The sequence below is a fragment of the Neoarius graeffei genome, chromosome 18 (genome assembly GCF_027579695.1).
Source record: "Neoarius graeffei isolate fNeoGra1 chromosome 18, fNeoGra1.pri, whole genome shotgun sequence".
NCBI classification, from domain to species: domain Eukaryota; kingdom Metazoa; phylum Chordata; class Actinopteri; order Siluriformes; family Ariidae; genus Neoarius; species Neoarius graeffei.
In genome coordinates this window covers 23431122-23455596 of record NC_083586.1, presented here as the reverse complement: position 1 = coordinate 23455596, position 24475 = coordinate 23431122, and the positions used below count along the sequence as shown (strand labels likewise).

General features: G+C 42.9%; 1 protein-coding gene across 1 annotated transcript in view; it reads left to right on the top strand.

Moving 5' to 3' along the window:
• The window catches only part of gaa2 (alpha glucosidase 2), a 63415-nt gene that overhangs the window by 27123 nt on the left and 11817 nt on the right, over positions 1 to 24475 (top strand). Inside the window, exons 4-13 of the mRNA XM_060898573.1 lie at positions 1250 to 1415; positions 9265 to 9361; positions 12101 to 12220; positions 14074 to 14192; positions 14689 to 14820; positions 16167 to 16277; positions 16392 to 16505; positions 16617 to 16701; positions 16785 to 16902; positions 17040 to 17173. Coding sequence (XP_060754556.1) covers positions 1250 to 1415; positions 9265 to 9361; positions 12101 to 12220; positions 14074 to 14192; positions 14689 to 14820; positions 16167 to 16277; positions 16392 to 16505; positions 16617 to 16701; positions 16785 to 16902; positions 17040 to 17173 — 1196 coding nt within the window. The remainder of the gene's footprint in view (positions 1 to 1249; positions 1416 to 9264; positions 9362 to 12100; positions 12221 to 14073; positions 14193 to 14688; positions 14821 to 16166; positions 16278 to 16391; positions 16506 to 16616; positions 16702 to 16784; positions 16903 to 17039; positions 17174 to 24475) is intronic.

Sequence of the window (24475 nt, the reverse complement as noted above, 5' to 3'; positions counted from 1 at the left end):
TTTTGTAGCCCACAGGCTCTAAATATTAATTTTCGATTTTAATAAAATTAAATGTTTATCTAATGGACTGACAATGATGTCAAACTGAACCGCACTCATTTAAGTTGTGATTCGTGCTGTTTGTACCGATAATAACCACAAATTCCCCGCCGACTTCGTTGATCAGGGGAGAGTAACTCATCCGCGGCCCCGACATGCGGTGTGTGCGCGCGCACTCGGCGGAGGCAGTAGTGTGTCGGAGGGAACAGAAGCAGAGATGACGCTTATTTTGTCTCCGGTAAACCAGTCTTCTCTCGTTCAATTACGTGCTGGCATCAAAAGACACCGCTGGTTGTAAATGAAGCCAAACTGAGTGGTTGGAGTGTATTTTCATACACAAATGGAGAAATGTTGGCTGAGTGTGTAATTGTGTCGCCCCACTGCAGACCGTTGTCGTTGTTAATTCATAGCATGCTCAGCTGCGTGAATGTGTCATGCACCGAAAATAAGAGATTCACAAGCCAGGAACGCCTCATGATGCAATACGCAAGAAAAGAAAGAAGATTTACTGCCATTTTACTTTGTATTTGAGTAAAGTGAATAAATAAATGGTCTGTGGAAAATACATTTAACCCTGGGAACTGCGTGCACAGGAGTTTATTTTGTGTTTACCCCCCCGGCTGGCTACTTATTTGTCATGGCTGGCTAGTATGAGCCTTAGTGGAAAGCCCTGGGAATGCGGAAATGTCAAGTTCGATTTTAGATTTACGAACCCGAAAAAAATGTCGAAAAACCGGTGTTAAAAAAAATTTTTAAACCGCACAAACGGCACTCACCCGGCCGGTGGACAGGAAACAGAACATTTTTTAATAATGGCCTTATCATTTGTAATTCTTCCTCACTTACTGTGACGACACGATTGGTCTCCATTTTGCCGAGTTGCTCGAGGTGATTATTGAGAAATAGTCCGAATCTCTCGACTAATCAGCGCGTGCAATTTCCTATAATCAGCTGTGTATTTATAGTAAACTCTATTATAGCTAATACTCTGACTATACTATAACCGCGGAGGGTGTGCACATTATACAATACAATACTATGCTAAGTTATGCCATGCTGTACCACACTGTTATGCTGTACCATACTGTGCTACACTATGCTGTACTGTACTGTGCCTCAGCCATGGAAGGTCTGCATACCATACTATATCGTACGATACTACTCTGGACTGTAATAACCTTGTGTCACTGGTGTACTTTTTGTGTTTAAGGTTGAACACGACTGTAGCGCCGCTCTTCTATGCAAATCAGTTTCTGCAGATGTCCACGTCTTTACCGTCTAATTTCATTTACGGGCTCGGTGAACATCGCTCCACCCTCCTGCACGATGTTCAGTGGAGCACGTTTACCATGTGGGCTCGGGATGCAGCTCCAGAAGTGAGTATCAGCTTTACTCGTCTTAATCAAAGTTCTGCTCCACGTTGTGATTTAGTTACCTAGAAGCCTAACTGTGGTTAAAGAGCGTTAGCTAGAACAATAAAACGATGTAGGTCAAGAAAGTCAGGGCTGTGAAAAATCCGCGGAATTCCATGAATTTGGCCGCCAAAAATATAATTTTAGTAAATCATCTAATTTTGCAATAACAAATTGGGGGGGTAGGGGTTGTTGTCTACCGACCGCTAGTAGTCTCGTACAGCGAGTGTCACCGAGCCGGCGAGTCTGGGAAAGAGCCTACCGCAAATTGTTCTTTCTGTAACGGCATTGTAATTTTTTTGGTATCTTTTTTTCTTTTGCGACAATGACAGGCCAGTTTACGGCATTTGTGCCATGCTTACAAACCACGGCGCGAATCTTGTGTTCTTTTCGTTTTACCATTGTGCTCTTTAAACACGCTTTCGATATCAACGGTTTTGAAAAGGAGAATTTCGCGGTATGTCCGCGTCACGGAGGGACATCGTTCAGAGGGAGGACGGTGAGACCGACGATGTCAAAAACATTGACAAGGAAAACGGCATCAAAAATCCATGGAATTGGCGATGGCTGGAGTTTAAAGCCGGTAGTGAATATCTCCATGAGCACATACGGAAGATAAAAGAACCAGGGAACGCTTACTGCATCTTGTGCCATCAGGATGTGAAGTACGGTTCTGGTGGAAGAACGCGTTTGGTTGACCATGTTAAAGGAAAAAAACATGCGGAATTGGTGAAATTGAAGATGTCGAACTATAGATTACCAGGTAGACCATCTTGTTCACATTTATTATTTATGTAGTTTTAACTTATGTTATTGTTCATAATGTTCATTGTTATCATGAATATGTAATGAAAGAGAGACCAAAAGAGCAAGGAAAAGCCGTATAGAAAGTCAGAAAGAAAAGAGTAGGCTTTCTGAGCTGAAGAAACTGCTAACAAAGAAAAGGAAATAAAAATAAATATTGACTTGTAAATAGTTGTATATAGTTTTTGACTAGAATCTGTCTAACATGAACAAGAAAGACATTTTGATATTGAATCAGTTCAAAAACAAGAACATTAGTGACTATTATTTAATAGTCAGTCTAGAATTTCCCCCCTGGAAAAGACATTACGGTACCCGATGAATTGATACGAATCGACACAAGAATATAAGTGAATTTACAATATGAGGTATGTTATTGATATATTTTCATTCTTCGAGTGAACCCTTATCAGTTAAAAGGTAAATCAGTTCAAATTGTATTATTTCAACATAATAATAACAGTTCAAATTAAATGGCACGGTTGAGAAAATATTTGCTTTCAGGAGATGCTTCAAATCTATCAATATACACAAAATCTGTTCAGCTTCTGGGGCCCTGCGGCCCCCAGGCCCCCTGCTAAAATTGTTTCCTCGGATTTTGTCATTTCTATTTCACGGTCCTGAGAAAGTTCGCTAGCTCAGTACATTAACACGGTGCTTAGGCCTCCTGTTAATCAAGGCAAGTTTATTTGCATAGCACTTTTAACAATAGATATTGTCGCAAAACAGCTTTAAACCTGAGCTAATTTTATCCCTAACCTATCCCCAATGAGCAAGCCTGTGGCGATGGTGGCAAGGAAAAACTCCCTCAGACCACATGAGGAAGAAACCCCGAGAGGAACCAGACTCAAAAGGGAACCCATCCTCATTTGGGTGATAAAAGATAGCGTGATTATAAATAACTCGCTTCTCTAACAGTGTCCTATAGAGTCACAAAGTATCCCTGGGAAAACAGGAAAATCATTATAGTTTTAACACGAAGTCCGTTTTGTTGAAGTTATAAACTGTTCATGACAACTGCAGTCCTAGAGTTAGCAAGTCAGCTGAAGTCCTCAGACGTAAATGTATTACTGTACGTATCCAGAGCGTCCTCCAAGTGCGACTTTGGACTGTCCATATGGGGCCGTCCTGCACAGGAGCGATGTGATGAGACTCCAGCCAGAAGTAGGGCATCAGGATGGATCAGGCAGGTCCGAGGAGCAGAAAAGGCCAGCATCTTACTGGTGTCTCAGGATCGACATGTAACTCAGAGAGGGACAGACAGAGTGAGGGGAGGGGGAGAAAACACAGGTTGTTGGGTGTCACCTAATGAGTAAGAACAGTATACATTTTGCGCTGAGTGCAAGCAGGGACTCCGGCAAGACTAACTATGACAGCATGACTAAAAGGGGAGAACCAGAAGGTAACACAGGCATGAGGGAGCCCCGGGACATAAAGCAGCCAGCCACTACACCGTCAGCAAACCTGAGTGAGTGGGGGACTGACAGCATCCATACATCCCAGTTTACCAAAACACTCTGCCTGAGGATCCTCTAGATCTACTCCTTTACCTAATAAAACTATTAACAAAAGGCTCGACTAAACAGATACAGGCCTAGAAATCCATATATTTTTTTCACCAGCCAGCCAGACTAGTTCCCTTCCAGAGTAACTCGCCAAACAGAAAATCAACTCGCCAAAATTTGTTCATGTATGAATTTTACTTCTGCCAAAAATAACGCAAAAGAGAGTAGTTACCGTTGTTCATGACTAATGTGCATTTATTTCAAGACCCGAGTATTTTGATACTGTTGTTAAATACATAAATGAGAACAACACAGAGCACCATAATATAATATCAACAAATAATAATATATTGGAAAACTTGGCAACTTGGTGTATGAGTATCGAAAACAAATCTACTTACTATCATGACTATCGCACCCAAAATATGTCCAACATGCTTTCTGTATTTAACCATTTATGAGAGAGAAAGCATTAGGAGCTTCATATTGACTAGGAATCAACTTGGAAAAAATTAATTTTTCCATAAAAATCGTATCGCAGCCAAGGCCTACCCTGCTCCCACGTTTGCTTATAAGTCCTTTGTCGTTTCTCCTTCTCGTACGCTTTATCGGCGGCCTTTTTCTCCTCTTCAGACCGAGGTCGCTTTGTCTCCGTCTCTGGCGGTTTCTGTACACCTTTCAGAAAATTCCACATTTCAACGTAGCTTTGGCAGATGTAGATGTAAACAACAACAAAAACACGTTTAAATGGGCGATAATGTGGCCACATCTATTGAATTTGATAACGTGATTACTGCGATATTCAACGAGACGCGTTATATGCATGCGCAGTAATGAAAAAACCGACAGCCTGACTCGTACACGATATGATTCGGAATTCTTCGTTATTTTCCGTCCTGCCAATAAACACATCGATTAACACAGACACGGCACGCGCTTAATATGTGGTGGCTTTAGTTGACGGTGTGTCTGAATCTTCGCTTAATATATATTTTTTATTTTCAACTAGCCAGCCGGGCTGACTAGTGACAGGAATTACCCACCAAATGACAAATTAAGTTGCCTCGGGTGACCGGACCACCGCGAATTTCGAGCCGTGCAGATATGTTTGCGGCCGAGACTTAAACGCTGAGACTGTGTCTGAGTCCGGAACACTACTTGGAAGGCTGTTCCATAACTGTGGGGCTTTGTAAGAAAAGGCTCCACCCTCTGATGTAGCCTTCACTATATGAGGTACCAACAAATAGCCTGCACCTTTTGATCTAAGTAGGCGTGGCGGGTCATAAAAGACCAGAAGTTCGCTAAGGTACTGTGGTGCGAGACCATTCAGTGCTTTAAAGGTCAATAGTAGTATTTTATAATCAATACGAAATCTGATTGGGAGCCAGTGCTGTGCGGTAGTTAATCCATAAACAATGACGTGGAGACAGATTTATTTTAAGTGTCCAAGTTACAGCCACATCCGCTAACTCTCCTGTTAAATTATTTACACATTACTTGCTTTAGTTTTTTCATTAACAGTCGATTTAAGATTGTTGTCTTTTGGATTTTTTTTTTGGTATTCATTACCTTTTTCATTGATTCAAACAATCAGATCATGGCACCCTGACACCTTATTACTTTACTGAAACCTGGACTACCACTGAAGCTTCTTTTTTTGAGTTTTGCAGAATTTGATACTAAGCTTTAAAATAAACGATAATTTTTTTTTTTTTAATGTGAGCATTTCAGTTAAGATGATCTGCTGAAAGAAATACCTCGCTGTTGACATGTCTTACCCTGAGCTTTTTACTAGAGGTTTTTGTTAAAGTAAACATATGCTCAAACTATAATGCGTATAATCTAAATGTTATAAATCTCATCTCATTGTCTCTAGCCGCTTTATCCTGTTCTACAGGGTCGCAGGCAAGCTGGAGCCTATCCCAGCTGACTACGGGCGAAAGGCGGGGTACACCCTGGACAAGTCGCCAGGTCATCACAGGGCTGACACATAGACACAGACAACCATTCACACTCACATTCACACCTACGGTCAATTAATGCTGTGTTCACATATATACCGGTACGAAAGTGGTATAACTGTATCAATACAAAGTAGGGATGTTAACCGATGACCGTTTGACCGACTCAACGTCAACTGGTTAATTTTTTTTTGGTTGTCGGTGAAAAAAAAAAAATCAATCGTTTTGAAGCTGCCGATTTTGGAGCGGAGAACCTGGAATTCTGTGTTGTAAACACTTGGGGCATGCCATGCGGTGTAAGGACGACAGCTGACAAATCAGAAACACCCATTCAGTCACGTCCCGCCCTCCCGCCCCAGTTAAAGACAGCTGACAAATCAGAAACACCCATTCAGTCATGTCCCGCCCTCCCGCCCCAGTTGAACACAGCTGCCACTCGGCGAAAGAAAAAAGTGTAGACACAGGCTTTTTAGCTTACAAATTACTATTCTGTTTGGTTTTTTTTAATTATTATTAGAAGGCACGTCGAGTTTAGTCCTGCCTTGGCCAGTGCATTCTGAAAGTATGTTTCGGTCTGTAGCCAACAACGCATGTTATTGCAGATCAGATCTCTCCACACAAACTAAAGGCGCAGATGCCGACTTTTTCACGGCTTTTTCATGGACTGTAACGGCATTTGCTTATGTAGTAATTTTAATACAGAATTTACTCTGATGAAATTATTCAGACACTCCAACGCGCCCCCCCCCCCAAAAAAAAAAAAATCGGATCTGCACGAGCCGTGAAAAAGGCGCGCCGTTTGCATCCCTGTTTAAACTCATAGGTTAACCGACTTTAACCGGCTAATGAGGCTCGGTGGTCGGTCAAGATTTTTTTTAGTTTTCGCCATCCCTAATACAAAGTATACCGGTACAGTTTAATGCATCTGTCCACACTAGCGAGAAATGTTTGCGGTTTTCTTTCACGGTAGTTGAAATGCGCGTGCGCGAAATGTTTCCGTGGTTACCAAGTAACTTCCTTCCGAGAATATGGCGTATGAAACAACGTGTGTGTGCGTTTTGTTGTCAGTGTACAGTCTGTATTTCTGGTGGTCATTTATTCAGTCGAATCATATAAAACGCGCGAGGCGATTGAGAAAGAAACAAACGAATCTCCGTTCTTCACTTCGATTGAGGTGTGTGACTTTGCGCCTGCGCATTATATTTGTATCGATACAGAGCTGCTTCATCTGTCCACACTACAGCGAAGCGCTACAGTACTGATACTGTACCGGTACGAAACCCATACATTTGTGGGCTTCGTACCGATACAGTTATACACTGTAAAAAAAAATCCGTTGTTTTTACGGAAAAATACTGGCAGCTGTGGTGGCCAGAATAATCCTGTTAAAAATACAGTGAAATGTAAACAACATTACAGAATAACTTGTACATTTCACTGGGAGGGCGGCACGGTGGTGTAGTGGTTAGCGCTGTCGCCTCACAGCAAGAAGGTCCTGGGTTCGAGCCCCGTGGCCGGCGAGGGCCTTTCTGTGCGGAGTTTGCATGTTCTCCCCATGTCCGCGTGGGTTTCCTCCGGGTGCTCCGGTTTCCCCCACAGTCCAAAGACATGCAGGTTAGGTTAACTGGTGACTCTAAATTGAGCGTAGGTGTGAATGTGAGTGTGAATGGTTGTCTGTGTCTATGTGTCAGCCCTGTGATGACCTGGCGACTTGTCCAGGGTGTACCCCGCCTTTCACCCGTAGTCAGCTGGGATAGGCTCCAGCTTGCCTGCGACCCTGTAGAAGGATAAAGCGGCTAGAGATAATGAGATGAGATGAGATTTCACTGGGATTCCATGTAGAATTAATGATAACTAAATGTAAATTTTACAGGTATTCAATGTACAATAATCAATACTTGTACAATAATCAATACGGATATTCATTGTACAATAAACAATGATTCAGAATGGTTACAAGCAACGATCTACTAGACAGATTTTTTGGGGGGCTTTTTTCACCTTTATTGGATAGGACAGTGTAGAGACAGGAAATGAGCTGGAGAGAGAGACGGGGAGGGATCGGGAAATGACCTTGGGTTGGAATCGAACCCAGGTCCCCGGATTCATGGTATTGTGCCTTAGTCAACTGAGCCACGATGGTGGTCATTTTTTATTTTTTTAACAGGGCAATGATGTAATTTTAACCATCACATTCTGTTTTAGTATTACAGTTTGTCTGTGTTTAAACTACAACCATTTGTAAATTCTACAAAAAAATATGATCAATTCAACATATTCTTACTGTTAAATTAACAGTGGTATTTGGTTAGCAGTTTTACAGTATATTGATGTAAATTACACACTGCTTCATTGTTTTTGTATTTACAGTTTTTTTATGTCATGATTTTACATAAATTCACTGTTAATTCTACGGACATTTTTTACAGTGTACCGCTACAGTGGACAGGTGTTGCGGTACGAAAGTAGTTTCGTATCGGTACAAAATCCCTAGTGTGGACAGGGTATTAGAGTCACCAGTTAACCTAACCTGCATGTCTTTGGACTGTGGGGGAAACCGGAGCACCCGGAGGAAACCCATGCGGACACGGGGAGAACATGCAAACTCCGCACAGAAAGGCCCTCGCCGGCCACGGGGCTCGAACCCGGACCTTCTTACTGTGAGGCGACGGCGCTAACCACTACACCACCGTGCCGCCCTATGTTTTAAATGTAAATTTAAAAATTACTCATTATGGTAACTTGAGTAGCTGCTGTTATTATTGCGTGTATCTTTACTTCTTTACAGTTGTGATGGGAGAGACCATGCAGACTGTCTCCACTTATAAATACCTGGGTGTCGTACTTGACAATAAGCTGAAATGGGACTCATGGACTGATTTACTGCATACCAAAAGACACAGCAAAGAATGTACTTCTTAAAGAAACTGCTTGTTTTTAAGGTTGACAAAAAGATGCTTCACATGTTTTATACTGCTTTTATTGAAAGTGTTTTAACCTTCTGTATTACTTGCTGGTTTGGCAATGCCACTGAGGCACAGAAAAAGGTGGTCAGAAAGACAGTCTCTACTGCCAGCAAGCTTCTTGGGATCACTCTGCCAAGTATGGAAAGTATCTATAGAGACAGACTTGTTAAAAAGGCTGATAACATTATTGAACAATACACACACCCGCTGTCCTCTTCATTTCAACTCCTGCCATCTGGACGTCAGTTTTGTCCCCCCCGCTGTCCAAAAACAGGTCAAGGTTTTCTTTTGTACCCCAAGCAATAAAAGCCCTAAACGAGGCCAAGTGGTAATTCAGTCAACCAATGTAGTATTAGTGTGTGAATAGCAATTTTCTGTGTATGTGTTTTTTCTGTTGTTTTGTATGCCTGTCTGTGTCTTGTGCCAGCGACTGTACAGCAAACACAATTGCCCCATGGGGATCAATAAAGTTCTAACTTCTTTTTCATGATGCTAAATTGTGCTTGAAGCAGTTGTGTAATGTTTCAGACTTCAGATCTGATCGGATTTGTTTTATTTTTGTTTCCTGGCGCCATAGGAGTCGATCAACCTTTACGGTGTTCATCCATTTTATCTTCTCATGGAGACTGATGGGCTGGCACATGGGTCACTCCTGCTGAACAGTAATGCTATGGGTGAGACACACACACACACACACACACACAGAAGCTGAGAGCAAGAGAGGGGGTGTAGGGTGTTGTTGTCATGGTAAGCTCTAATAAAAGAAATGTGGCCTTTGGACTTTTATCTTTTAGTGGTTTTATTGTTAACTGCAGAATAAAAGAAGCAGGAAGTCTGATAAGACTGTTCTACATCTCTTTTTCATTAACGCTACATTAACCTTTGAACACTTTTACTGCAACATAAAACACCCGAGTTTCTCTTTTGTCCATTTGCACTTCAAAAATATATATATATTTATTGTACATTAAAGAGTGTAACTCCAACAGAAACACACATGAACACATGACCGTGTCGTTATGTGTCTATGGACTTTTATATAGTAGTACAATAAAAACTTCAGAAGGAAAGAGAGGAAATGAGCCAAGCTCCTCTCCAGGCCTTAGCTCACAGCTCACTGCTTCCTGAAAAGCATCTCACACATTTCATTACACAATAGCACACACATATATATACAGTTGTGTTCAAAATAATAGCAGTGTGTTTAAAAACGTGAGTAAAGCTCAAAATCCTTATAATAGTTTTTATTTCCATGCATTGGGAACACTGCACATTATATTCTACATCAAAACATGAAGAAAAATGTATGAATGTTTTAATTACTTTACAGAAAATGAAGAAAAATGAACATTGGGCTGTTCAAAAAAATAGCAGTGTCTGCATTTTTCATTACAAACTCCAAATATTGACTGTATAAACTGAAAAAATCTTCAGGATTTAGTATTCCTGTGAATCACTAAACTAATATTTAGTTGTATAACCACGGTTTCTGACAACTTCTGGCACCTGTGAACAGGTATTCCAGCCCAGGATGATTTGACAACATTCCACAATTCCTCTGCATTTCTTGGTTTTGCCTCAGAAACAGCATTTTTGATGTCACCCCACAAGTTTTCTATCGGATTAAGGTCCGGGGATTGGGCTGGCCACTCCATAACTTTCATTTTGTTGGTCTTGAACCCTGATGCTGCTCGCTTACTGGTGTGTTTGGGGTCGTTGTCTTGTTGAAACACCCATTTCAAGGGCATTTCCTCTTCAGCATAAGGCAACATGACCTCTTCAAGTATTTAGATATATGCAAACTGATCCATGATCCCTGGTATGCGATAAATGGGCCCAACACCACAGTAATGGTGATGATACACGGGGCAACTTTTTGGGCAATGTTGCCGAGCAATGTTGCTGGCAACGGGCAACTAGGTGAGACACAGGGCAACTTTTCAGGGCAACTAACAATGGGCAACAACAGTTAGCAACGGCAGTTTACAGTTAGCTAAAAAAATCGATGTCTTAATTTTTGCTGTGACCATTTAATCAAGCTGTCTGTTGTTTTTTAGAGCTTTGGTGAGGTAAATTCCTCCATATAGAATATTAAAATAACAACTTACCGGCGTAAAAACAGATGAGGAGTCTGTCCATCTCTTCACTCCACTGACACTGAGCGGCCGCCATATTTGTTTGAAATTTCTGATCCGAACCTCACCGGAGGTCACATGACTCGATACTCGCGTTCTGATTGGCTTATCTCAAAAAGTTGCCAGAGATTATCAAAACCATTCAGAAAGAAACAATGTTGCCCAATCTCAATAGAAAAGAGTCAAAACGCAATTGCCCAGCAACATTGCTCGGCAACATTGCCCAAAAAGTTGCCCTGTGTATCATCACCATAAGAGAAACATTCCCATATCATGATGCTTGCACCACCATGCTTCACTGTCTTCAGAGTGTACTGTGGCTTGAATTCAGTGTTTGGGGGTCGTCTGAAAAACTGTCTGCGGCCCTTGGACCCAAAAAGAACAATTTTACTTTCATCAGTCCACAAAATGTTTTTCCATTTCTCTTTAGGCCAGTCGATGTGTTCTTTGGCAAATTGTATCCTCTTCAGCACGTCTTTTTTTTTTAACAGTGGAACTTTGCGGGAGCTTCTTGCCGATAGATTAGCTTCACACAGGCATCTTCTAATTGTCACAGTACTCACAGGTAACTTCAGACCGTCTTTGATCACCCTGGAGCTGATCATTGGCTGAGTCTTTGCCATTCTGGCTATTCTTCGATCCATTCGAATGGTAGTCTTCTGTTTTCTTCCACGTCTCTCTGGCTTTGCTGTCCATTTTAAAGCACTGGAGATCATTTTAGCCGAGCAGCCCATCATTTTCTGCACTTCTTTACAGTATACGTTTTACCTCTCCAATCAACGTTTTAATCAAAGTGCTCTGTTCTTCTGAACAATGTCTGGAACGACCCATGTTTCTCAGGTTTTCAGAGAGAAATGGATGTACAACATGTGCTGGCTTCATCCTTAAATTAGGGCCACCTGACTGACATCTGTTTTTTCACAGAATGAATGATCTCACTAATTAAACTCCACACTGCTATTATTTTGAACACGCCCCTTTCACTTAATTATTCGATTACACAGACTCAGGAGCATGCATATCATGAATGTTGGGTCTGTTGGTTTTCTATGACTCTACTACACCTACTGGTAAATTATTTGCCATGTAGTAATATAATTTCCACCAAAAACAGTGACTGATCTGGTTAGTCGTGTTGGACTGCTATTATTTTGAACACAAGTGTAGCTCTGGGACACACCCACACACGTCACTCTGAAGGCTGGTCACGTTGTAGCTCATTGTTCTCTGAATGATTTGAATAATGTTTTATCCATGTGTGTGATCTCATTTCTTTAGACGTGGTCCTTCAGCCTGCTCCAGCTCTCACCTGGCGCACCATCGGGGGAATTCTGGACTTTTATATTTTCCTCGGTCCAGATCCCAGCTCTGTGGTTTCTGAGTACCTAGAGGTCATAGGTCAGTGAAACATTCACAACACGATAACTACAATGGCGGCGCGTGTCGCTGAACCAACCGAGGACGAAATAAAAACTCGAAAACTCGAAAACAAATCCCCAAAAAATACAAAAAAGCAACGGAATATGGAATAAAAGTATTTCATGGTAAGAACATATCTTCGGCGGCACGGTGGTGTAGTGGTTAGCGCTGTCGCCTCACAGCAAGAAGGTCCTGGGTTCGAGCCCCGTGGCCGGCGAGGGCCTTTCTGTGCGGAGTTTGCATGTTCTCCCCGTGTCCGCGTGGGTTTCCTCCGGGTGCTCCGGTTTCCCCCACAGTCCAAAGACATGCAGGTTAGGTTAACTGGTGACTCTAAATTGAGCGTAGGTGTGAATGTGAGTGTGAATGGTTGTCTGTGTCTATGTGTCAGCCCTGTGATGACCTGGCGACTTGTCCAGGGTGTACCCCGCCTTTCACCCGTAGTCAGCTGGGATAGGCTCCAGCTTTCCTGCGACCCTGTAGAAGGATAAAGCGGCTAGAGGTAATGAGATGAGATGAAAACATATCTTTTTTTCAAGAATTACTATTATAACATTTTTCACAAATTGCTCCTGTCATTTCGCCGGTTTGTTTACATTCTAAGCGGAAATTATTTTGTCAGCTATTTTGTATAAAGTTTTTATTTATTGCATTTGCGCAAAAAAAAAATGCAATGATTTTCATTCAATCTCGCCGTACACGGCTTATAACCAACTCGGTGCGACACGCCTCATCGCCTATCAGCTCATGGACGACTGGATTTCATGGACTAACTGTTAAATACCAGGACAAGTGTTTCAGTGTTTCCTCAAAGAATCTGCACAAGTATCTTCTGAAGCATGTTTTCTATGGAATCAATTTTGTGCCAAAATGTTCATACAATACTTTTGAAATATCAAACAAAAACGACAAATCAAAATACAAAAAAACAAAAAAAAGTCAATTTTTTTAGACTGGCAAACAAATTATTCGTGTAATCGTGCAAAATATCAGTCTATTACTCTTCAGAAACCTTTTATTTTTGTTCCGCGTCTTTCTCAGTTTTGTTTGACGTAATTTATTTTGGTTGCGATTCCAGCTTTCTCGTTTGCGCTCCCTGACTTTTTGCTTGCAGTTTTGGCACAAACTTCCCGTGTGGGTGGGCTGTCCAGGAATGCATTCCCATTGGCTAACTTGTTTGACTGACAGCTACGCTCAGCCATTCCCTACTCGGATTTTGGCGGACTGTTTGACGAGTGACCGATCCATTGACGGTAAACAAGGATGGAGTGGACTTCAGTGGCGACTATGATATTGAATTTACACTTTGTTGAATTAATTCAGTATCATAGTCGCCACTGAAGTCCACTCCATCCCTGTTTACCGTCAATGGATCGGTCACCCGTCAAACAGTCCGCCAGAATCCGAGTAGGGAATGGCTGAGCGTAGCTGTCAGTCAAACACAAGTTAGCCAATGGGAATGCATTCCTGGACAGCCCACCCACACGTGAAGTTTGTGCCAAAACTGCAAGCAAAAAGTCAGGGAGCGCAAACGAGAGAGCTGGAATCGCAGCCAAAATAAATTACGTCAAGCAAAACTGAGAAAGACGCGGAACAAAAATAAAAGGTTTCTGAAGAGTAAACAGTTGGAAAAGTGACCTTTAAATGTTCTGGAATGTTCTTTAGGAAAAAAAAAACCTTGCAGCACAGTGCAGTGTTATTTTAATACAGATGTAGTATAGTTTTATATAAATGTAAGTCTTTTTAGATTTTTTTTTATCATAATATCACACCACTGTATCATCATGCACACGGTTTTTAGAGCTGATGTTCTTTCTTTCGTGTGCTGTAAACAGGAAGGCCTGCGATGCCGGTGTACTGGGCACTGGGTTATCACCTCTGTCGCTGGGGTTATGATTCCAGTAATAAAACCTGGGAAGTTGTGAGGGAAATGAGGAATTATGGGATACCGCAGGTACACTACACATCAACACTTTATTCATTATTGCGTGTGTGTGAAGTAAAGCTGTACAGAAAGAAGAGAATGTAGTTTTGTGTGTGTGTGTGTGTGTGTGTGTGTGTGTGTGTGTGTGTGTGTGTGTGTGTGTGTGTGAAGTAAAGCTGTACAGAAAGAAGAGAATGTAGTTTTGTGTGTGTGTGTGTGTGTGTGTGTGTGTGTGTGTGTGTGTGTGTGTGTGTGTGTGTGTGTGTGAAGTAAAGCTGTACAGAAAGAAGAGAATGTAGTTTTGTGTGTGTGTGTGTGTGTGTGTGTGTGTGTGTGTGTGTGTGTGTGTGTGTGTGTGTGTGTGTGTGTGAAGTAAAGCTGTACAGAAAGAAGAGAATGTAGTTTTGTGTGTGTGTGTGTGTGTGTGTGTGTGTGTGTGTGTGTGTGTGTGTGTGTGTGTGAAGTAAAGCTGTACAGAAAGAAGAGAATGTAGTTTTGTGTGTGTGTGTGTGTGTGTGTGTCTCAGGAGGTGCAGTGGAATGATATTGACTACATGGACCGCACTCTGGACTTCACCTTTGACCCCATGAGATTTTCCACACTGCCTGATCTGGTCAAGGACCTTCACCTCCACAGCCAGCGTTATGTCATGATCCTGGTAAACCACACATGCCCCTTTTCCACCAAAGCAGTTCCAGGGCTGGTTCGGGGCCAGTGCTTAGTTTGTAACCGGGTTTTCTGTTTCCACTGACAAAGAACTGGCTCTGGGGCCAGAAAAACCGGTTCCAGGCTAGCACCAGCTCTTTGCTGGGCCAGAGGAAAGAACCACTTACGTCAGCGGGGGGGTGGAGTTGTTAAGACCAACAACAATAACAAGACCGCGAAAGATCGCCATTTTTAAGCGACGAGAAGCAGCAGCTGTACAAACGCGAAGTCATCCATTATTATTATTATTGTTGTTGTTGCTGCTTCTTCCGTGTTGTTTTTGCTTCGATATTCGCACCAAGGTTTATGCAAACGTAACGACGTAACTGACGTATACAGCGACGTAATGACGTGGCTTCCCTTAGCACCGCGAGCTATGGAAAAGCAAACTGGTTCTCAGCTGGCTCGCAAGTTGAACGAGTTGTGAACCAGCACCAGCACTGGCTCCGAACCAGCCCTGGAACTGATTTGGTGGAAAAGGGATAACACACACACACACACACACACACACATTCCCTTAATCTAAAAGAGGTCGATGTGTGTGTGGTGTTTTAGGGTGTGTCTCCACATAGCATTTTGTTTTTTTTTTTTGTTGTTGGTTGGTTGTTGTTGTTTGGTTTTTTTTTTTCTGAGCGCCAGCATCTTTTTTCCCGTCATGTCTGATGAGGAGAGTGTATACTGCCACATGCAGCCGCTCCAGCCAGAGTCTTTATTCTCAGCGTTGTTGTGTGGCCGCTCCGAGCGCTGGTGTTGTCACTGCCGCTCCTTTTCAGTCGACCAATCATACGGCGGTGACGTGTTTCAAAATAGTGTTGTCATGGAAACAAAGCCGACGTGCAGCATGGGAGCACTTTTTTTTTTTGATAAAGCTCTCACCAGCGTACTGCTTTTCTGCCAGAAAACAAACTCTATATGAATACACGCCCTAATAATGACCACCGAATGGACGTCTTTCTTTCTTTTTCATCCTGGATTTATCCTTTTTATTTATTTAATTTTATGTCTTTCTGAACTTCTTTTTTGTTTGTTTCTTTCTTTTCCTCTTTATTTAAATTTTCTTTTATGAAATATCCAAATGCATGTGTATCGGAATATCTATCGTCCTGTATAATTTTTTTTTTTGAAAATGTACCTGTCTCTACCAATTTTTTTTTTTACCTATCTATTCTTTTTCATTTATGAATTTCTGGTTTACTTTATTATCTTGCATTTCTTTTCTTTCTTTTATTTGTGTGTGTGTTTGTGCTGAATCAGTGTGTTGTGTTGTGTTGTGTTTCCGCTCTCCTCTGTACTTCTCAGGATCCGGGGATCAGCAGTACTCAGCCTCCTGGTACCTACGAGCCGTTCGAGGAGGGAATAAAGAGCGGCATCTTCATCAACAGCTCCAGCGGAGGAACGCTTATCGGGAAGGTACACGAGAGAGAAATACTCTGTTTTCCCCAGAGCTGAGTGTGTGTCGGAGTTTACTATAAGGAAAGGAATTGTCAGTACGACTCGGATTCCCTACTTTTCTGCGTTCCTCAGGTGTGGCCAGGACTTACAGCATTCCCAGACTTTTCCAACCCGGACGCACACGAGTGGTGGTACCAAAACCTGCAGAAATTTCACAACCGAGTCCCGTTTGATGGCCTGTGGATTGTGAGTGACATTTGAGATTGTGATCGATGGTTAATGACTACGCTTCTTCTACTGCTTCACTTTTCATCACCACTTCTTCTTTTTCTTTGTCCTTTTTTTTTTGTTGTTTAGGATATGAACGAACCTTCTAATTTCTTTGACGGGTCTGTAGACGGCTGTCCTGACAACGAGTTAGAAAGCCCTCCTTATACACCATGTATGAAAGATCAGTGTGTGTTCCAGTATTTCCTGTAACTGAAGTGCGCGCAGGTTAATGTGCATGTTCATGATTTAATGCAGATGTTCTGGGTGGCAGTCTAAAGGCGAAGACCATATGTGCATCTGCACGACAGAAAACCACCTCCCACTACAACCTGCACAGTTTATATGGACTTATGGAAGCTAAAGCAACAGCAAGGTACCACGTACGATAGCTTTACGGACGAGTCCTCACTCAAAAACGCTCCCAAGAGTCTTCCGTACACACAGGACTTTATAAATGGAGTTTTAATTCCCCGTACTCATATTCCCCGTATGCGTGTGTGTGTGTGTTAGTGCTTTGAAGAGGATCCTGGGTAAACGTCCATTTGTGATTTCCCGCTCAACGTTCCCAAGTCAGGGAAAGTATTCCGGTCACTGGCTGGGAGATAACAGGAGCCAGTGGAAGGATTTATACATGTCTATTCCAGGTACTTCAATAGCTCACTGGTAGGAATATAATTTCTGCCGTACTACAAAAGCAGCTTGTACATTTTTGGTTTAATGTTTCTGGCAGCGTAATCCAAAAGAGACAAACAGCTTCAAGACACAGCGTGAGCGAAAATGTCATTAAAACCTTACGGAGTCATTCATCAACAGCAAAAACCTCACAGGATCACATTTCCATAATGGTGTGCGTGTGTAATATATAACAGTTATTCCACAAAATGGAGTCGTACATGATAAGGCGCACAACGCCGAGTTGGCTATAAGCCATGTATGATGAGATTAAGTGGAATAACTGTTTTATTCTATCCATATTCACTGGATTTTGAGAAACGGAGCATTTTTGTCCCCCGCTGGCGAAAAGGCCTGAAGGGGGATTATGTCATGGCGATGTCTGTCTGTCTGTTCGTCCCGGGAAGGGTACTCACCTTTCTATAATCAATTCCTCTCCCAATTTTTGAAGGAATTTCACGAAACTTGACAGGATTTTTTGTTATACAGTGGTGCTTGAAAGTTTGTGAACCCTTTAGAATGTTCTATATTTCTGCATAAATATGACCTAAAACATCATCAGATTTTCACACAAGTCCTAAAAGTAGACAAAGAGAACCCAGTTGAACAAATGAGACAAAAATATTATACTTGGTCATTTATTTATTGAGGAAAATTATCCAATATTACATATCTGTGAGTGGCAAAAGTATGTGAACCTTTGCTTTCAGTATCTGGTGTGACCCCCTTGTGCAGCAATAACTGCAACTAAACGTTTGCGGTAACTGTTGATCAGTCCTGCACACCGGCTTGGAGGAATTTTAGCCCATTCCTCCGTACAGAACAGCTTCAACTCTGGGATGTTGGTGGGTTTCCTCACATGAACTGCTCGCTTCAGGTCCTTCCACAACATTTCGATTGGATTAAGGTCAGGACTTTGACTCGGCCATTCCAAAACATTCACTTTATTCTTCTTTAACCATTCTTTGGTAGAACGACTTGTGTGCTTCGGTTCGTTGTCTTGCTGCATGACCCACCTTCTCTTGAGATTCAGTTCATGGACAGATGTCCTGACATTTTCCTTTAGAATTCACTGGTATAATTCAGAATTCATTGTTCCATCAATGATGGCAAGCCGTCCTGGCCCAGATGCAGCAAAACAGGCCCAAACCATGATACTACCATCACCATGTTTCACAGATGGGATAAGGTTCTTATGCTGGAATGCAGTGTTTTCCTTTCTCCAAACATAACGCTTCTCATTTAAACCAAAAAGTTCTATTTTGGTCTCATCTGTCCACAAAACATTTTTCCAATACCCTTCTGGCTTGTCCACGTGATCTTTAGCAAACTGCAGACGAACAGCAATGTTCTTTTTGGAGAGCAGTGGCTTTCTCCTTGCAACCCTGCCATGCACACCATTGTTGTTCAGTGTTCTCCTGATGGTGGACTCATGAACATTAGCCAATGTGAGAGAGGCCTTCAGTTGCTTAGAAGTTACCCTGGGGTCCTTTGTGGCCTTGCCGACTATTACACGCCTTGCTCTTGGAGTGATCTTTGTTGGTCGACCACTCCTGGGGAGGGTAACAATGGTCTTGAATTTCCTCCATTTGTACACAATCTGTCTGACTGTGGATTGGTGGAGTCCAAACTCTTTAGAGATGGTGTTGTAACCTTTTCCAGCCTGATGAGCATCAACAACGCTTTTTCTGAGGTCCTCAGAAATCTCCTTTGTTCGTGCCATGATACACTTCCACAAACATGTGTTGTGAAGATCAGACTTTGATAGATCCCTGTTCTTTAAATAAAACAGGGTGCCCACTCGCACCTGATTGTCATCCCATTGATTGAAAACACCTGACTCTAATTTCACCTTCAAATGAACTGCTAATCCTAGAGGTTCACATACTTTTGTCACTCACAGATATGTAATATTGGATCGTTTTCCTCAATAAATAAATGACCAAGTATAATATTTTTGTCTCATTTGTTTAACTGGGTTCTATTTATCTACTTTTAGGACTTGTGTGAAAATCTGATGATGTTTTAGATCATATTTATGCAGAAATATAGAAAATTCTAAAGGGTTCACAAACTTTCAAGCACCACTGTATGTCGGTAATACGTATTGCAATTTCGTTCAGTTCAGTCGCATTTTGCCAGAGTTACAGCCCTTGATTATGAAACTTGTGCTTTGACAATTTCATGAGGGTGTATGAAGGGGGAACTGAAGGCAAATTTTTTTTTATCAAAATTCTATTTATTTCTCTTTTATTAAATATAGGAATGCAATTTTGATAGCTGTTTTGTCACTGCTATAGCAAGTTATGAGTGTGTGAAATATGCTATGGGATATATCCGTCCATATGTCAAAGCAATGGCCGTAAACGAGATTCGTTGAGGCCTGTGCGAGGACGGAAGTAAAACGTACAGCGGAAATCAAAGTGACCAACTCTGTGTCCGAAATCGCTCACTCATTCACTACTCCCTGTATTAGGAATTACTATATAGAGGAAAAAAAACGTTTTCGGACACTAGTCCGTCGCGCTGGCATTTACGTCGTTATTGTCGCGCAATTAAAACATGCCAGATCAGCCAGCTGGTTGGTTTTCAAAATTAATAAATACATGCATGTGTTTTTGTGATAAATCCATATTATACTGAGTGCATTTCCCACATTAATCAATACAAAGTACCTGAATCTTTCGTTTCGGCACAAACAGCACAAAATGGTGTCCCCACTATATGAAAGTCTTCCGGATTTACCCGGAAATCTGGATATTTGACAAAACTCTTGAAAATCTCCGGTTTCCCGAATGGAGAAATTTATTTTTCGGATTTTTCGTGTTCCTAGATGCGGCGTAATACTTCGCATCGCCCTTGCACGGGCACGGTCCTTAAATAGCCCAAACATAGTTCACTGATTAAAGACAGGTGTTCTTTGTTAACGGCACGCGTGCCGGAGCTCGTTAGGCGCTAGTCTGGCTAACGCGACTTCAAAGCTCTCCGAGCTATTGGTCTGGCCAAGATATTCAGCCCAACCGTTTCCCAGAGCCCCTGGTTGACCCGCCTCCCTGAAATGCCTCAGTTTGCTACTGGTCGAAGCCAGAAAAGGCTGTGACGAAGCTTAAACCAATCACATCACTCTTTCCTCTGACGTATGCGATGCGACGGGGCTAACTGGTAGATTAAACTCTTACCGAAGCCGGTCGGGAGCAAGGCGAAAACGTCCTTCCTTTCAATAAATACCTCCAGGGCTGCTCTTTGCTCCGTTTTCAATGAGAACTTCCCATTGAATGCTTTCAATACAGCATCTATGCGTAATAGATGCGGAAGCGTGAATGAAGCGCTTCCGGCATAGATTCTGTAAACAATCTATGGCTTCCGGTCGCAGTTCTACTACGTCAGTGCCTTGAACACGCCTCTACCCAGGGCTGTTGGAGATGCTCAAAGTTGATTGGTTCCTGATTTTTCTAGCCTGGGCCCGCCCATCCTAAGCGTGACGCAACACGAGGGCCTGTTGCGAGCTTAGTCTGGCCAGGCAAGCTATCTACAGCTCTTCCAAGCTCCCGAAAAATCGGGAGCCAATCAACTTTGAGCATCTCCAACGGCCCTGGGTAGAGGCGTGTTCAAGGCACTGACGTAGTAGAACTGCGACCGGAAGCCATAGATTGTTTACAGAATCTATGCCGGAAGCGCTTCATTCACGCTTCCGCATCTATTACGCATAGATGCTGTATTGAAAGCATTCAACGGGAAGTTCTCATTGAAAACGGAGCAAAGAGCAGCCCTGGAGGTATTTATTGAAAGGAAGGACGTTTTCTCCTTGCTCCCGACCGGCTTCGGTAAGAGTTTAATCTACCAGTTAGCCCCGTCGCGTCGCATACGTCAGAGGAAAGAGTGATGTGATTGGTTTAAGCTTCGTCACAGCCTTTTCTGGCTTCGACCAGTAGCAAACTGAGGCATTTCAGGGAGGCGGGTCAACCACGGGCTCTGGGAAACGGTTGGGCTTAATATCTTGGCCAGACCAATAGCTCGGAGAGCTTTGAAGTCGCGTTAGCCAGGCTACGATTTTTCGGGAGCTTGGAAGAGCTGTAGATGGCTTGCCTGGCCAGACTAAGCTCGAAACAGGCCCTCGTGTTGCGTCACACTTAGGATGGGCAGGCCCAGGCTAGTTAGGCGCGCCTTTAGGTGCACGACCTAAGGCACGCAGGACTGACACTGTTCTGTGCAAGCGCAACACAATCACACTAGAAAGCATGTTCAAGCTGCCAGTGTAGCTCAGTGTTGCCAGATGTACGATAATTGTCTTATTTGTACGATAATTTTGCCCTATGTACGATCAATAATGGGAAAAAATCTGAAATGTATGATAATTTCAAAGTTGGCGGCACGGTGGTGTAGTGGTTAGCACTGTCGCCTCACAGCAAGAAGGTCCTGGGTTCGAGCCCCGTGGCCGGCGAGGGCCTTTCTGTGTGGAGTTTGCATGTTCTCCCCGTGTCCGCATGGGTTTCCTCCGGGTGCTCCGGTTTCCCCCACAGTCCAAAGACATGCAGGTTAGGTTAACTGGTGACTCTAAATTGACCGTAGGTGTGAATGTGAGTGTGAATGGTTGTCTGTGTCTATGTGTCAGCCCTGTGATGACCTGGCGACTTGTCCAGGGTGTACCCCGCCTTTCGCCCGTAGTCAGCTGGGATAGGCTCCAGCTTGCCTGCGACCCTGTAGAAGGATAAAGCGGCTAGAGATAATGAGATGAGATGAGATGAATTTCAAAGTTTTCAGTTGGTTGTCCAAACACGCATCCCTCTCTCTCTCTCTCTGACCCCCAAGAATCATTTCGCAGCCGGCTTTCCACTCAGGCGCCATCAAAAGACATATACACAGAACGCACACACGTAAACACGTACACGTAGCCATAGAAATGTATGCATCATTACCACACACAACTTTTGAGCCTAGCAGCTAAGAGAGAAACTGTCGACAAAGAGACGTAAAAAGAAAAGTGCCTAAATGAGTTCAGAAAACGAAGGGGAGGATGAAAGTGGAGGAGCAAAGAGAAAGGCAGCATCCGAAGAGCAACGGAAAAGTAAGCACAGGCCACAGACTTACCGCACAGAGTGGGAGAAAGATCCTAAATTTTCCGGATGGCTAAAACCTGTGCCGGGAAATGATGCTAAGGCATATTGCCGTTGTTGCAACATTCAAATGGTAGCAGAGAGCACAGTTTTGCGACCTGGAGGTTGAATTCGAATCTTTCTAGTCTTACGGCAATTGTGCATTTACTTTCTCTTTGTGTCATAGTTTTCCCTCTACTACAGGAATATTGCGAATTACTGTTTAAAAATTTAAGTAATATTCTTTGGAAATTAAAACACAGCTAAAATAACTATATTGTATGCGTTTTGTTTGCGTACGATAATTTCTCACAAAAAATGATAATTTTGAGGTTTTGGTACGATACTTGCATATTTCCTATCTGGCAACACTGGTGTAGCTGCAGTCTTTTTAGTTGCGAATTACAAGTATTTCCTTGTGTTAATAATTCGCCATGTCAAAACAAGCAGAACTTTCCTCCTTCTTTCGACGTGAAGAGAGGTAAGCAATTTATTATATATTTTTTCCACCAAAGTCGCATTTCGTTAGCCTGGCAAGCCAGACTAAATGTGAATATTTAGTCTGGCCTCGATCCGTAGACATTTCCGAAGCAGGTAGGAGGAACAAACCGCTGTCTTTCAAACTGTCTCTGTGCGTATTGAGGTATTTCACTCACGTGACCAAGTCATGTGATGCTGCCATTTTGGACGGCACGGCTCGAATCAGTTTGAATGCGAGGAAGGCGACAAACGAAAAACATAAAAGAAAAAGGAGCGAGATGCAGAAAACACCTTCACTATCCAGCGACGTAGGGCATTCACAGGGCGAGCAGAGGGAGAGGTATTTGCAAAAATTGAGGTTAGCAGGCTTAGAGAACGACGTTTACCTGCTTCCACCAGGATTGTTCACTGACAGCTAAGATTTGTTCACATTTTCATTTACTTTCGGTCCTCAGGATAAACAAAATGTTATTAAATGTCATTGAAATAACTTCTTAGTCTGTTGAGACATGGCCCGTTATAAGTTTTTCCTTTACTGTATTTACTAGTTTACTGAGCGCGCTCCGGGGCTGGCTGGCGCTAGCTAGCTAGCGCTCCGGGGCTGGCTGGCCGGCTAGCTAGCGCTCCGGGGCTGGCTGGCCGGCTAGCTAGCGCTCCGGGGCTGGCTGGCCGGCTAGCTAGCGCTCCGGGGCTGGCTGGCCGGCTAGCTAGCGCTCCGGGGCTCGCTGGCTCAGTAAACTAGTAAATCCAGTAAAGGAAAAACTTGAGACTGAAAGGTTTTAACAGTCATCCAAATGACTGAATGTAAACATTGCTACAGTAACATACTAGCTACTGTTGTTGACATTAGCTAGCTTGCCGTCCAAAATGGCGGACACTGGGGCGTCACGTGACCCTGTGACGTCAGGTGAAATACCTCAATAGGCCAACGCTCTGACCAATCAGCGCAACAGTGACTGTGGCGTAGTCAGAGAGACAGAAAGCAGTGGGGGAGGCCTTGAAATAAATAATTTTTCAAAATGCGTATTAATTAATAAACAGGTTCTAGATATTAAGAAGTTTGGAGATAATGACCACAAGTTTGGAGTCTGTACCACATACACATTTTTTTTTCCAAGTGTTTTTCAAGGGTTTGCTTAAACTGTTTTTGAGAGTTTTTATTTAGTGGTGTTTGGTGAAATAATTTCCCTTAAATTTAAAATAACGGGAAAATAAGAAACAATCAAAAAGTAATGTTTCAAAGCTGTTTATTAATTCTTCGTACTGCACAAACTAGCCCCATCCTTTTGGCTACGAGCGGAGCCAGCTGGTAGATCAGACTTTTGCCATAGCCGGTCGGCAAAACAGCGAAAACGTCCTTCTTGAAAAGGAATGAGCGGAGAGCCTCTTCCTGCTCATGTTTCAACGGAAACTCCAAGTCTAATTCTTCTAAAACTGATTCCAAAGCGGAGTCAAACGCGCGCTGTTCACTAGCCGTAGCCATCTTTCCTGCTGCGCTTTCTCCAGCGTCGCGCAGCTTTGTCGTCACTCCTGCAAAAGCCCGCCCAAAGAATCCAAACAAAAACCTTGCGTTGTGATTGGCGGGCACGATTTGATGCCCGGGGTGTTTTTGTTTATATGGTGCGAGGCTAGACCCACTCGCTAGGCAAAAATATTTTTGGCCGCTAGGCGGGTGGGTCTAGTTTACTAGGCTAGCATTTT